The 15,018-nt window shown below is 40.4% G+C and overlaps 1 protein-coding gene across 1 annotated transcript; it reads right to left on the bottom strand.

Annotated features, from left to right (window-relative positions):
- Positions 1–7,453: 7,453 nt before the first annotated feature.
- LOC104436372 (pectinesterase-like) lies at positions 7,454–11,084 on the bottom strand. The gene is made up of 4 exons (XM_010049122.3): positions 10,488–11,084; positions 9,941–10,415; positions 8,257–8,580; positions 7,454–8,176 (listed from the first exon to the last, which is right to left on the bottom strand). Exons 1-4 carry the CDS (start codon positions 11,016–11,018, stop codon positions 7,812–7,814), a joined length of 1,695 nt encoding a protein of 564 aa, XP_010047424.2. The 5' UTR covers positions 11,019–11,084; the 3' UTR covers positions 7,454–7,811.
- Positions 11,085–15,018: the final 3,934 nt, after the last annotated feature.

Below are 15,018 nucleotides of genomic sequence, written 5' to 3'. Positions count from 1 at the left end.
ACATACGAATTAAATTTACCTAAGACCAACTATTCTTTTTGCACTGAAATTTGGGCAGGTCGTTGATATGAATAGGTATGTGTCCGGAATGCATGTCGTTAATTAAACACGGCAGCTATTGTCGGAAATCATAGGAATTGTTATTGACATCAGTGCACAATGGTGATCATTACAAATCAGTTATCGATATATGACAATGAATGATTAGTGGTAGTTGACAAGGGTATCAATTAACAAAAATAACAAATTACCGATTGAGACATCAAGAAGAATTTGGATGCATAAACGACGTCAAGATGTAGTTATATATCTGAAGTCATTGGAGAATGAAGCAATGGAAGTCGTGGAGCATTAGAATGCAATCTTAAAGGAGCAACCGCTTGGAGACGAGATCATGACATCGTGAGAGTGTGGGCACAAGATTTTCATAGATGAAGGAACATAACTATTGCCATAAGAGAATTGTTTAGAGATAGTTATAGTACAACCATTATAAATAGTAAATACCATTATTCGATTACTGGAGAGCCCCGCGCACACAAACAAACGTGTTATCCTTTGGCTATCTTTAAAATTCTGCACTTTACACTCCTGCACTGAAGTTGATTAAATTCTGGGTCACCATCTTTGCATTCTGAGATGCGTTAAGAAAATAAATAAATCAAAAGACGAAAAAGAAGGAACGGCCACGTAAAGTAATGAAAGGAAGATGCCGTGGGACCATGCATGCAAGAAACGACAAAAGACCAAGTTAAACGTGGAAGTGTGCGATCACTTCCCTCGTCGGAAAACAAGCCAACTCCCTCACGGGCACTTTAATGCCCTTCATGTTGGGGAGAAATTACGGTGATGCCACCTTTTGGCAGTTGGCCCACTTTCTCGGCCCAAACAGCTCGGGAATCCCCGTCACTAGAGGTGTCAAACAGGTGGGTGAAATGAGAATCAAGGGTCATTTGAGAATCAAAATCAATAAATTTTCTTCTTCTCTTCGGCCATCTCGCGATCGCCGTCCACCACCGCCGGCCCACCATCCGCCACCGGTGCCCAATTAACCGGGCATTTACCCGGCGAGCTCGCCGGTGGCCGGGCGCCTCCGGGCCGGGCGAGGCCGAGCCTCACCGGGATCGGGCGGGAGCCGGGCGAGCCTCGCGACGCCCCCCCGGTATTCAAGCGTGGTGGCACCGGGCGGACCTAATGTAATTTTTTCGAGCCTCCCATACCCGACCCGACCCGACCAATGAACACGGTACCAAACGCAATTCTATTATTAATAAAATATTTTCATATTTAACCAAATTTAGGAAAAATTATTCTTATGTTTTTTTTAAAGATTATAACATAAATTTAATGGAAATTTTTTATAATTTTTAAAAAATTATTTAAAAAATCGAATTTTAATTATTTTTAATTTTTAAAAAGTTAATTTTTAATTATTTTTATTTTTAAAAATATAATTTTTTATTTTTTCTTTTTGGTTATTCTTCTTCTTTGGCTGGCCACGAGGCGAGCCTTGAGCTTGCCCGTCGCCGGCGAGCTCGAGGCTCGCCCGACGCCGGTGAGCTGAGGCTCTCGAGGCTCGCCGGCGTTAGGAGAGCTTGAGCTTGCACCTCGACGGATCCGGAGAGGCTCGAGTCTCACCCGATGCCGGCGAGTTTGAGTCTCGCCAAATCGGCGAGGTTTGAGCCTCGCCGGGCGTCGGCGAGCTCGAGCTAGCTCGATGCCGACGAGCTCAAGGCTCGCTTGGCCGGTCGCCGGCCATTGCCGTGTCGGTGACCGAAGGAAGAAGAAAGAAAAAAAAAGGAAGAAAGAAAAGAAAAGAACAGGAAAAAAATTAAAATAAAAAATAATTATAATTTCGATTTTTGTAAAGTTAAAAAAGAAGAGAGAGTCTCTCTCTTAAGACCCACTTAAAACTAAACCCATTTAAGACCCATTTAAGACCCACTTAAGACTCACCTATCAAAGTAAATCCATTTAACTATTTTTTTTATAAAAAACAAGTGACCCATTTTGACACCTCTACCCGTCACTCGCTGATCGTCATTTCATTTCACGTCCGCCGATAGTTTTTATGATTATACATATATATAGAGCCGTATTCTCCTCTTTAATGGGGAAATTCAAAAACAAGGAAATCTTTAATATTCATAATTTTTCACAATAAAAGACATCAACACATACCTTCATTTATAACAATATCCTTCCACATATTTGTTGCGGAAAACCAAAGAAATGAAAAAAAATCTGATTTCTCTCCATTAACCCATTTTCCCTAACATATTTTATATTTTATACGATGTCCCTTTCTTGTTTGAGTGGAGAGAGAATCATAATTTATTTATACATGCTAGCAATAAGTGTTTTCATCAAAGCGTTTTTTCACTTCGTAAGAGTCACATCTCTCCAGAAAAAAACGGTAACTTCCCTGTAGAATTTTACATTTTCATTATTTTTCATATGAGTTGCAACTTTCTAAGCTAATATATTTTTGGCTATAATTATTCTTATAGCCTCCCACTTGGCCCATATAGCCTTCCTTTCATGGTTTAATAAAAACCAAAATGTGCATAATAATATTATGCTAAAACCTTAATTAAATTGGTTATCAGATAATAATCACAATTAAGTAAATAAAAATAATGCGAGTCATAGGGGTTTTATGTTGATTGACATAATCTTTTCGATGTATTACAACAATTGCTATCTACTTAATATGATCCATAAATGAGAAGCACAATAATAGTCTAATTATAATGTCTTCGTTAGAGATTATCCTTATGAACATTAATCTTTTCATATAACGTATACTAAATAGAAAACATAAATCGCAAACACATAAATGAACTAAAAGTGCTAAATAATGCAATCATAATACAATCATTAGTGAGGTCAAATAATGCCCATTCTTTTCACATGTGTATTAAATATTTTAGGTAGTAGTCCTTTTGTTAAGGGATCTGCTATCATAAGTTAGTGTTAATGTGCTCAATTAATATTCTCTATTTTTGAACTTTTTCTTTAATTGAGAGCATTTAATTTCCATATGTTTAACACCTTAGAATACTTGTCATTTTTATAGAAGAAAATTGCTGTAGAGTAATCATAATAAATTTTCAACAGCTTAGTAATACCGTCAACAATTACAGGCCTTGAAATAAAGTTCCGTAGCCATAATTCATGAATAATGATATCAAAGCATGTCACAAACTCAATTTTTGTAGTGGATTTAGCAATAACTATCTACTTCGCACTTTTTCATGAAATTGGCCTTTTGGTCAAAAGGAACAAGTAATCAAATGTTGATTTTCTTGTATCGACTTATCCAATTAAGTATAAATCTAAATATTAATCATCTCAAGATAATCAAATCTTTTATAAGTGAGCATATGATTCTTTGTTCATATAAGTATTTGAGAACTTTTTTTTGCATCTTTTCTTGTGATCCAATCTTAGGTTACTTTGATACTAGCCCAACATTCTGACAATAAAGCTGATGTATGGTTTGGTACAAGTTTAAGCATATCTAAAGCTCCCAATAATAGATATATAAGGAATACTTTTCATTTGCTCTTATTCCAATTCACTTTTCGGACATTGCATGGGCTAAATTTGTCACTTTTTTGAATTAGAACTACTGTTGTTGAACATTTATCCATATTGAATTTCTCTAAAATTTATTATTGTAATATATCTAAGACAACCGTAACAATTCTTGTTATCTATCATGGAATATTTATATTATTACTCCATAAGTTGCCTCTTTCATATCCTTCATTTCAAAATTCTTAGAGAGAAATTTCTTAATTTCATATAACAAACCAAGATCATTAACAAAAAGTAAAATGTTATTGAGTAGGTTGTTTAAATTCATATATTAATTTACACACTATTCCTTTCCTTTAATTGAAAAACCCTCGAGTTTGTCTATATAAACATCTTCCTCTAAATTCTCATTAAAAAATGCGATTTTGACATATATTTAATGTAACTCTAAATTGTAATTAGCTACTAAAGCCATAATGATTCTAAGTAAATCCTTCTTGAAGACTGGTGAAAAAGTCTCATTATAGCTAATGCCTCATTTTTGAGTAAAACCTTTAACAATGAGTCTAACCTTATACCGTTCGATATCACCATTTTGAGTCGTGCTTGGTCTTAAAAACTCATTTACACCCGACCTTTTCACATCCTTTAGGCAATTCAACAAGATTCCAAACTTGATTTTGATCCATAAATTTTAACTTTTCTTCCATGGCATTAAACCATTTATTAAAATCATCACATTCCATGGCCAATAGAAATGAATTTAGATTATTTCCAATTCCTTAGTCAATTAAACTACATAATCATCAAGAATAGCCAACCTCGTTTCTCTTTGAGATCTTCTTAATGCTATTTCTTGTGACTCAATTACTGTAGGTTCAATATTGACATTTTCATTAGGGAGTGTCTAATCATTAATTTGTTGTTCTTGATTATTGTTGGGTTGAACTATAATATCAAGAATAACAACTTTAGAAGTTTTTGGTACATGAACTTCTACCTTCATATCTTGACTGCGAATATCACGTATTCTTTTACTCCCACTGATGTCACCATTTTCAATGAACCTAGCGTTCCCGTATTCAATAATTCTTGTAGTATGAAATGGACAGTAAAATTTATACTTATTGAAGTTCTCTACATAACCAATGAAGTAACTACCAGTTGTTCTTAATTTTGGTTTCTTTTCATGTGAATTGTAAATTCTTACTTTTGTTGCTAATGTGGATATCAGGCCATATTGAGGAGGAGGTGCTAGGGAACCATTGTCTATTCCGATTGGTTTAATCACTCGAGCGTGGGCCAAACAATTCAGGCAAGCTATTGGCATCATGGTTTGTGATCTTTGGCATGGAGATGACCTTGGATTGAATCTTGAAGAATCTTGGAAATCTTGGCATGATCTTTGGCGTGAAGATGATCTTGGATCAAATCTTGAAGAATTTTGGAAATCTTGGCACAATTTGATTATCTGGTTACCAAATATTTGATCAAGTAAATAAAATTATCTTCTTGTTTAGGCATATTCTAGAATATGAAGCATTATATTTCTTAAATTGTAACCAAACTAAATTAGGGTTTTGGGGGCTGGTTTGGCCCTCTAGGATTGGTTTTAGGGTTTGTGCGATGGCTAAAAAGCCTATATTAAGGACTGGCTGAATTTCTTTGGAGAGGGACATTTTTATTTTGAGGGAATAAAAATTGAGAGGCTATCTTCTACTGTTCTTTTGAGGACTTGATCTTATCAAGGTTCCATTGTGGCGGTCGATTCAACTTATTGAGCAAGATAGCGAATTCTTTCACTCGTGGTGTCTATAATGTTGGTTGGTAGACACGAGTTCGTAACCAGGTCAAATTCATACCAAGGTTGCCAATCACAGATTCGTTTGGAGGTCGAGGTTTGCAATTCGCACCATTCGAGCATTTGTAGAATGATCTTTCTGCAACGATTCACTTCAGTTGCACAACCCCAAATATGCAGATGTTGTAAATTAGGTTTCCTTTTTGTCCGCAACTCAAATGGAGAATTTGAAACTATCTTACTATGATCCTATTTAATAAATGTGTAGAAGTCTTTAATGCTTATATTCATAAGGATAAACAATTTCTATTAAAGTTTGATTACGCCTTTCCGCTAGACAATTTCGTTGTGGTGTCCCTGGCATTATGCATTGAGCATAACTACCATGTGTTTAAAATAATTTAGCAAATAGACCTAGATATTTTCCCGATTCATCATCATCGATTTTATAATATTCACCATCTCTATTCAATCTTATTATTTTCTCCTTATTATCTAATTGCCTCTTAGCTTCTATAATATACACCTCAATCGCAGTTACTAATTGAGATTTATTATGCAATAGATAAATATAAAGGCGATACAATAACTTTCTCCACCAAAAGATGGAAAATCAAATGGACCATATATTTCAAGAAGCTTAGTTCATCTTGTGGCACATTTCTTAGTATGTTTTGTTTGTTTATCTTTAATACAATCAATATACACTCCAATGTCAGAAAAATCCATATTCAGAAGAATTTCATTCTTCATTAATCGTCACATTATTTCTTTGGATATATGAACTAAACATTTATGCCACAAATAAGCAAAATTCTCATTGACTAAACAACGTTTAGTGCCAATATTATGATGCAACCTCATTAAAGTCTCAACAAAAGTATTATCGAATTTAAACTTATAGAGACCATTACATAAAATTTCAGTTCCAATAAGATTTTTCTTCTTAAATAAATTGAAAGTTTCGGAACCAAACTTAAAGAAAATCCCAATATATCAAGTTTTGGTAAAGAAACTAAATTGCGGGATAATGTAAGTACATAAAGTATTCGAAATAAATCCAAATCATGTTCAATATTTAGGATCAAATGATAAGTGTCAATGCCTTCAACTGAAGATTTGTTTATATTCCCTGTGATTACATAGCTTTCATTTGTCGTTATGGTTTAGATCGTAAGAAACTCTTGCATCGTATTTAACACATATGTAACATCACTAGAATCAATCCACTATATTATGAGGAATTTCACTAAATTTTGATTCAAAATATATTAAAGCACAAGACGTACCTACCTTTTCAAACCAATCTTTATGCTTCAAGTGACACTTAATAAGATGTTGCTTCTTCTTGTGGATTTGAGAAGCCTTAGAAGAATCACTTAGGTTGTGTAATCCTTTATTCTTGCTTCTTCCATATTTCCTTTTAGAATTTTTTTCAACTTCTTGATGACTTAAGAGATGAACAAAATAAGCCTTTTGATTATTTATCATTGTTTCCTCTTGAACAAGGATACTAGCTAATTCATTTACATTCCACTTATTCTTTACAATGTTGTGATTCATATAGAAATGACCAATATTATTCATAACGAAGGAATTAGGTATGAACTGTACTAAAAAGTACCCATCCACATTCATTCCTAAAATCCTTAATTTCGCTGTTAAGTCATCTCAAGTACATACTAAATAATGGTATGTGAAACCATCATACATCATGGTGGTCAAGGTTATTATCAGTGTACTAGCAAATGACTTATTAACAATCTGAAAACGCTCTTTCAAAAATTTCATAAATTCCTAAGCACCATCAGTTTTGGGAAAAGTAGTCCTTAAGTTATTTGTAACTATTATTCGCATGAACATTAGACTTAATCTGTTCAATCTTTCCCAAATTTTATGGAAAAACTTTTCATCTTAGCTATTCTCATTAGTAATAGCATATAGTTTCTCAACTTGAAGTGCTAATTCAAAATCCAAGACACCTAAGTGAAATTGGACTTGTTATTTCCAATAAGATTCATTCCATTGAAAAAGTAATAGACAAAGCGTGTAAATGAAGAGAAATAGGTACCGACACTGTAAATATGCAAGAAAATACTCATACATTAATATCTTGAAGAATACCATATAATCATATTCAAATTAAACAATACATCTACATCATAATTCTCCTTTGGGTGATGCTATGATATACATACATTAAACTGTAATAATACTAATAGCTTTTATACAAGTTATCAATAGGTGCCTTCCATCAAAGTACTTTTTTATTTCGTAAGAGTCGCACCTCTTCATAAGAGAGAAACCTCTCCATGAAATTATTTTTTTGCATCCTTTTCATAGCCAATACGTTTTTAGCACTGAAATATTTATTAATCCATTATTTACTAACATCATGGGGGCCATAATTATTTTACAATTTCTTTATTCATTGTTGTCGCCGTATGATTAGATGCTCCGATCATTTTCAGAGACCAGGATAGTAGGGAAACCCCGTGGAATCCAACCAACTGCCCCCAGTGATGAACGGATCGACAGTGAAGGCTTGAGCCTCAGAAGCCGAAATCACCCTGTAGCCCTTCCAGGTGACCCGGTTTGCGGTGTCCGCCCCATCCCCGGTGTTTGCATGCTCCGCGTAATACAGGGTGTCGAGGGCGAAGTCGCCGTCCCACCGGTACCAGCCCGCGGGGTGGATAATGTCGCTTATCACGGTCTGCATTATCACGGTCCTCGAGTACATCTTCCATGGCCTCCCCAGGTAGCTTTCGAAGCTATCTTTCGCTTCCAAGAGATCTGATGTTGCGCCGATCCTGCACCTTTGGATCACTATACCTGTCGAACAAACAGATTGGTTCTGAAACGGCGAAGTTCCGAAACTATTGCCGGCTGTGGAGGTTTTGGGGAAAACGTACCCGTGTTCTGGTTGGGGTCGTCGCGGCCCTGGGCGGTGACCATGTTGCGCTGGCTCGGGTTGGGGCGGCGCGCGTGGATGTCGCAGTCCTGGAGCACGGCGGCCGCGTTCCCGAAGATGAAGTCGACGGTGCCCGCGATGAAGCAGCCGAAGTAGAACTGGCGGAGGGAGTGCACGTAGAGGGTGTCCTGGTAGGCCAGCATGCAGCACCGGTAGAAGGCGGAGAAGTCGGAATTGACGCGGAGCGCCACCGCCTGGTGCTTCGACGGGCCGGCGGTGTTCTCGAAGGTTATGTCCCTGGCCAAGAACCCTTCCCCGACTACAGCTGCAAGCGCATCGGCACGTGCCCGTGATTAGACACTAATTCACAGTAATCAACCCGACAAAGCCCAAATCTTTTCCTAGGCATGACGCTTTTTTTTTTTTTTTTTTTTTATACATAAAACACTCCACGTTCAATCCCGTGCAAAAGTTTCAGATCCAATCAAAGATCCGAAAGGGACCCGTTGTCGAGATCTTGGTAGTTTTCACCCTAAATTATTCAAATGCACTTTTTCTTGTTTCCGGCTTTCTTTCTTTCTTTCTAATTTGGGAAATTTGGAAACAGCATCTGAGATCTTTTTGGAGGTTTCCGCAGTATATATCTTCCATTTTTTTTTCCTTTTGTTTAATCAAGTGAGATCTAGCCATCAAAATTAGGGAAAAGTACCAAAAAAGTTATAAATCTATTGCATTGGTAATAATTCAATCATAAATTTTTCAAATAGACAAATTTAGTCCTAAATATTTTTGTATTGATACCCGATCCATTTGATTAATTTATGACGTAAATCATTGACATGGACTTCGGTGATCCTGCATAACATGACTGATGCTAACGTGGAATTTTTTTTTATAATTTTTTTTTTTTCAAAACTTTTAAATATTTTTCTATTGTCTTTTTTTTTTTTTCCTTCACCCTTTGGCTAGTGAGGTCACCAACCAACCATCATCAATCACAAGCTAGTCTGGGCGAGGGCCTCTATGCCCGCTTCGGCCATTGGCGAGGGCCACCACGCCCTCGTCGACCACAGGCGAGGGTGTCGGTCCCCCAAACAAGCAAGGATATTGCAATTTTTACTAGCCATGGGCAAGGACCTCTGTGCCCTCGCTAGTCATGGCACAAAGGCCCTCACTTGGATTTGGGCGATGCCCTCGCTTGCTACAAGCGAGGGCCTCCACACCCTCATTGGCCAACGGGCTAGGGTTTCGATCCTGGCTTGGAATCGAGTGAGGGCCAACGCCCTCGCCCATGGCCAGTGACTTTGCCTGTCAACAGTGTACATAAAAAGAAAGAAAAGAAAAGACAAAAAATAATTAAAAAATTCTGAAAAATATTTAAAAATTATTAAATATGTTAACGTTAACGTTAGTCATGCCATATAGGATTATTAGCATTCACTTCAACAATTTCTAGTCTAAATTGTCCGGATAGACTAAATTGATATTAATGCAAAAATATTTAGGACTATATTGGTCTGATTAAAAGTTTTAGGACTAAATTAATATCAATACAATAGATTTAAGATTTTTTTATACTTTTCCCTTGGAATTTTGCAAAGAAGAGACAACTATGGAAGGAGACAAGATGGATTAATTTTAGAAAAGATGGAGCAGAGGAAAAACCGGGGGGGGGACCCGCTTACCAACAGTTGCGGAGTTGAATGTGGTGCTGCCGTCCACAACGTTCCTGCTCCCGGTGATGATGGTGGTGGTCCTCCCGTCTCCCACGAACATCAGGTTGGTTTTCCTACTCGTGACCTCCACGTTTTCCCTGTACACCCCTGCCTTTATCTTTATAACGTACCTCCTCTCGCTCCTCTCCGGTGCCGCCTCCACCGCCTCCGACACTGTCCGGTAGTCCCCGCTCCCGTCCGCCGCCACCGTCACGTCTGGCGTCACCGTGGTCGATTGGAGCAGCCGCCTGTCCCCCGCCGACAGCCACTGCGGCCACTGTATCGGTTCCTGCCCCTCCTCCTTTATCTCCTCCTTCAAGCGCCTGTTCGAGGAGGGGAGCCGCTTGTTCGCCGCATCGGCGTCGGTGATGTTCTTGACCATGGCCAGCGCGTGGCTGCACAAGTGGAAGACGTGCATCTGGCCGCCCAACAGGGCCTCTCTGACCTGCGAGCGAAGAACGAGGGTTTATGGTACCGATGTGATGTTCCCAAATTTATATTTTGACACCCATCTCACCTTCTTGTCGGCGGAATCGTGCGAGAAGCCGTCGAGGCACGACTCCTGGTTCGTCATGGCGGCGCTGAGCAGCGTCTTCATGTCTTCAGCGAGCTCCGACACCGACTTGCTGCCCCCGTTCGGGTACGCCAGTAGATCCGCCAGGGTCTCGCGGACCTCATCGAGGGTCTCGTCCACCATCTCCAGGCAGTCGTGGAGCGCCGTCCTCTCCCTCACCGTCAGCCCACTTCGCGTCGCCGCCACCTTCTTGATGGTGAAATAGTTGTGCTGGACGGAGGTGATGGTCAGGTTCAGGGCCAGCACGACGACGTCCTTGGGGGTCTTCACGGCGTCGGAGGTCAAAGACGGCGAGGAGGTGAGCTGAGAGAGGCAGAGGTCGGGGTACAGGGTGGAGCTGCAGGAGGACTTGACGAGGGACGGAGCTTCCCGGTGGCGGTTGTCATCGATGGCGAGAGCAAGGAGGAAGAAGGATGCAAAGATGGCAAAGAAGAGCTTTCGCCTCATGTTCTTGGCGTGGGTGTTTTCAGGCATTTTCGGCGCCAATGCTGAAGAATGTAGAGAGAGAGAGACGAGAGAGTTCAGGCAGCCGATGGATATGGCGAGGCCCAGCTTGGAGCTTTATGGAAGGACTCTTGGCCCTTGGGAAAGAATAAGGGCCAAAATAGGGGACCACCACGTGTGGGATAGCGAAATGGCGAACGGGTCAGGCTCATGACAGTGCTCAGAAGACAGATGAATACGCAGAGTAGCTGATAAATCTGTTGCTTAGCTCGGTTCTGTGTAAGCTCGACGAGGTGTTTCCGGAGTGAGGTCTCACGTTTATTTAGCGTCACATACGCACCACGTTGATTACATGGAACTTTCTTGAGCTTGGTCTGGACAGCACGTTTGCAATGCATGCTAAAAACTAGAACGGGACGTTTCCACCGACGGCAGAAAAGATAAGAAGCCAGAAGAGCCTCTTCGTCGCCGGACCTGGGTGAGTTATTGCAGTTAGATCGATGATGGGTGGGGGTCTCTTTCGTAAACCACGTACTCAAATTTCATTCTGAAAGCTGGTCCACTGCATCGTCGGTCCGAGCATTACAATCGCAAGGGGAAGAGAGAAGTGAAATGGTCTGTCATTGGACACCGCAAAGCTGAGCTCGCCCAGCCCTCCGGCAAGGCCGCCGGCTAGAAGAGGAAGAAAAAAGAAAAAGAAAAAGAAAAAAATTGCTTGATTTTTAAATTATTCCTGCGAATAAAAAGATAACTTTATTTTATTTCTTGATTCTATTTCAAATCTATCACCAAAAATAAAATAAAAAATTAACTGATATTATTAAATGGATTTTTATTCTTTTTTTGTCTCACAGATAAATAAAAAAAGCAGAAATGGACGTGCTTGCATGACGGCACCGTTTTGATAAGTAACGGTGCAACCTAAGCCGTCCATTTTATCTTGTTTACTATGGGCAATCGGAGCAGAAAATCATGGTTTTGCATTTGTGTAAGAAACAAATCTAATGACATTATTCAAGGAAAGGAAATCCAAGAGTTAATTGACTACAAATTTTAGATGGTAGAACATTGGCCCCGTTTGGTTGGACTTTCCCAAGGGGCTTTGGGCCCCGAAAGCCCCTTGGGGAAAATTTTTGTGTTTGACAAAACTTTTGAATGCTCTTTGGTGGAATGTGGGCATTCCACAGGCTGAAAGCCCAATGCTGGGGTAGAGCTGCTTTCAGCTTTGGCATTCTGAGAGTTACTCTTCATTCTTCTTCTTCACCGTCTTCCTTCCTCGTTCGGTTCTTCTTCCCCGCCTAAGTTGGCCGAGTTTCGCGGTTGACGGCGCTCGGCCGCAAGCGGGCTGCGGGATGCCTCGCCGAGGTCGCGCAACCTCGGGCGAGGTGGCTCGAGGTCGCGCAAACTCGGGCGAGGTGGCTCGAGGTCGGCGACCTCGGGCATCGCCTAGGTGTTGGACCTCGGCGCGCCGCCCGTGGCCGTGCGACCTCGGCGGCGTTGCTCGAGGCCGCGCGACCTCGGCGACGCCCGGGTCGCGTGACTCGGGCGTCGCCGAGGTCGGTGCCACCGAGGCGACCTCGGGCGAGCCGCCGCCACCGCCACCGCCTCCCCGCCACCACTAGCGCCACCGCCTCCCGCCACCACCGGCGCCATCGCCACCAACCGCACCCCCACGATCACCGGCTACATCTCCTCCTCCCTTTTCTTTTTTTCATTTTTCTTTTTACTTTGAAATAGCTTTGCAAAGCATACACAAAAATTGATTTCCAAACACACTTCCCTTCCCAAAATGCTCATTCTCTCAAGGATACTTGGGAAATGCAAAGCCATTTCCCCAAAGAACATTGTCCAAAATAAAATAAATTATATTTATAAATTTATAAATGAAGAATACTAAATACACAATGCGCATATAACATAGATACATTGGACTTTCAATTTTTTTTTAAAGTTTATTTCTTTTACCAAATGGTTAGCCATGGACTTGATTATTTCTCTAGGGTCACTTCATTACAATTTACCTTGGTATGGTTGTCATGGAATATTTGTATCATTGAAAACTTGGAGAAATTAGTGATAAAAGTACACCATAAATAAATGTGGAAAAGGAAAAATATTTTAAGATTTAAGCTTGTAGCCAGCCTTGCAACTACCATGGGTTCAAGTGGTGAAACTTGCAACAATCATGTCCTATAGATCTTTTCGAGTCACGAAGCTCAAGCCTATGATTGCTCGATTTGAGCTTTTGATCATGGTCACTCAATTAATGATTGTGTGAATAATTACAAATCATAAATCTTGTATTGATATAGGTATTTTATTGGTGTTATTCACTTTAATCACTTTCCTAAATTTATTTTTATCATATAAGGAATCTCACCATCATCCCATTGAGGAACATTTTCCTTACTAATTTTCGAAGGAAATGGGCTAAGCAATTTAACCAATATCTTTGGGGAATCCACTTGGCAAGGAAGGCACCGTCTCTTTTTTAAGAGGGACAGTGCTGATACCCAAGCATTTCTCAACAATAATAGCTAAGAAGTTATCAGTTACCAAACAAGCCATAAGAGTATTATGTCTTTTTGGGGACATTTTAAAAGTGGAAAAATTGTACTCTTATGAAGATTACCGACCAAATAAAAAAAAAAAAAAAACATCATATGAAGATTATCATAAGAAGCCATGCTGCTGCCGCACTATTGTCCCCGATAATAAAGTCTGGAGTTCATTAAAGACAAAAATCTAACATGACAAGCCAAGAGGGAAGAAAATAAAGAAAAAGAAGAAGAAAATATTTGTTTTCCTTCTTTTGACTGCAAAACACCCAAAGCATTTTTATCAAGAATTAGTCACAGGCACGGGTCGCTTCGGTCTTAGTTTCTGGTCGCAAAGCATGTCGAGCGCGGGTCACATGGCCAGGATTCTTGGGTCGAAGTTTGTAGTTTTCTCTATTTGCAATTGAAATTCGAGGGATTTAATCCACTCTTGGTCTCCAGATAGGGATTGGAAGGAATCCAGGGATTGGGCTTGCAGCATGAATTAAGACTGCCTTCATAGAATTTTTTTTTTTGTTGACCGAGGAACCGCTGGAGATCACCAGGGATCACACAACCCTCCAGTACCCGGTGGCACCGTCGGGCTTCACCGCAAGCTACTATTTAGATGTAAACCTCGAGGGAGGCTAGCCCAGGACCCCAACACCAGAACCCCCCACTTTAGACACTTTAGCAACAAGATGGTTCGAACCCTCGACCTCTGCGATGAGGGAAAGAACTCACACCAACTACGCTACCCATGGTTGGGTCTGCCTTCATAACATTTTTGAAAGTATTTTCTAAAAAGCCATTTTTCAAGAAAATATTTTCTAGGAATCATATTTTTTTGGTATTAAGTATTTTTTTTTTTGTCAGTCTTACTCTATGCCTACTCTACACTCACTCTCAGACTTTTGCTCTGCCTCTTGCAGGGCGTGGGAGTTGAAACCCACTCCTGAAACTTACTCGTCCCCACCCCATCCCCCTGAGAAGGTGAGGATTTGAACCCCTCACCTCCCCCTTCCATGTTGAAACTTGAAACTAAGTTGGAAAATATTTTTCGTTGTTAGGTATGGAATAATTTCTTTTTATTATTTAATTGATTTCTTTTTCTTTTTCTTCTTCATCAACTGGTCTCCAGCCTCACCACACACCAGTGAGGCCAAGCTCGCTTGATGCCAACGAGCTTGAGCCCCACCAAATCTAGCCACTTGGGCGAGGCTTGAGCTTTGCCTAAGGTTGCCAAAGCCTCGCAGATATTTAGCGACCTTAGGTGAGACTCGAGCCTCGCTCAAGTGGTCGAATATGGCGAAGCCCGAGCTTGCTCGAGATCGATTATGCGAGCTGGAGCCTCGCCAGATCCACCCACCTAGTTGAGGCTCAAGCCTCACCCAAGGTCACCAAACGTCAGTAGGGCTCGAGCCTCACTCGGGGTTGCCACACGTTGGTGAGGCTCTAGCAACCTCTAGCAAGGCTTGAGCCTCGTCCAAGTG

Source organism: Eucalyptus grandis, chromosome 3 (genome assembly GCF_016545825.1).
Source record: "Eucalyptus grandis isolate ANBG69807.140 chromosome 3, ASM1654582v1, whole genome shotgun sequence".
NCBI classification, from domain to species: Eukaryota; Viridiplantae; Streptophyta; class Magnoliopsida; order Myrtales; family Myrtaceae; genus Eucalyptus; species Eucalyptus grandis.
Note: the sequence above shows the minus strand (reverse complement) of the source record. Positions and strands in the feature narration are given on the sequence as shown.

Coding starts and splice junctions, on each gene's coding strand:
- LOC104436372 (XM_010049122.3), bottom strand. CDS start 11,018: ATGCCTGAAAACACCCACGCCAAGAACATGAGGCGAAAGCTCTTCTTT. Junction 10,416..10,487: donor ACGATTCCGCCGACAAGAAG/GTGAGATGGGTG, acceptor CTTCGCTCGCAG/GTCAGAGAGGCCCTGTTGGG. Junction 8,177..8,256: donor CGACCCCAACCAGAACACGG/GTACGTTTTCCC, acceptor TTTGTTCGACAG/GTATAGTGATCCAAAGGTGC.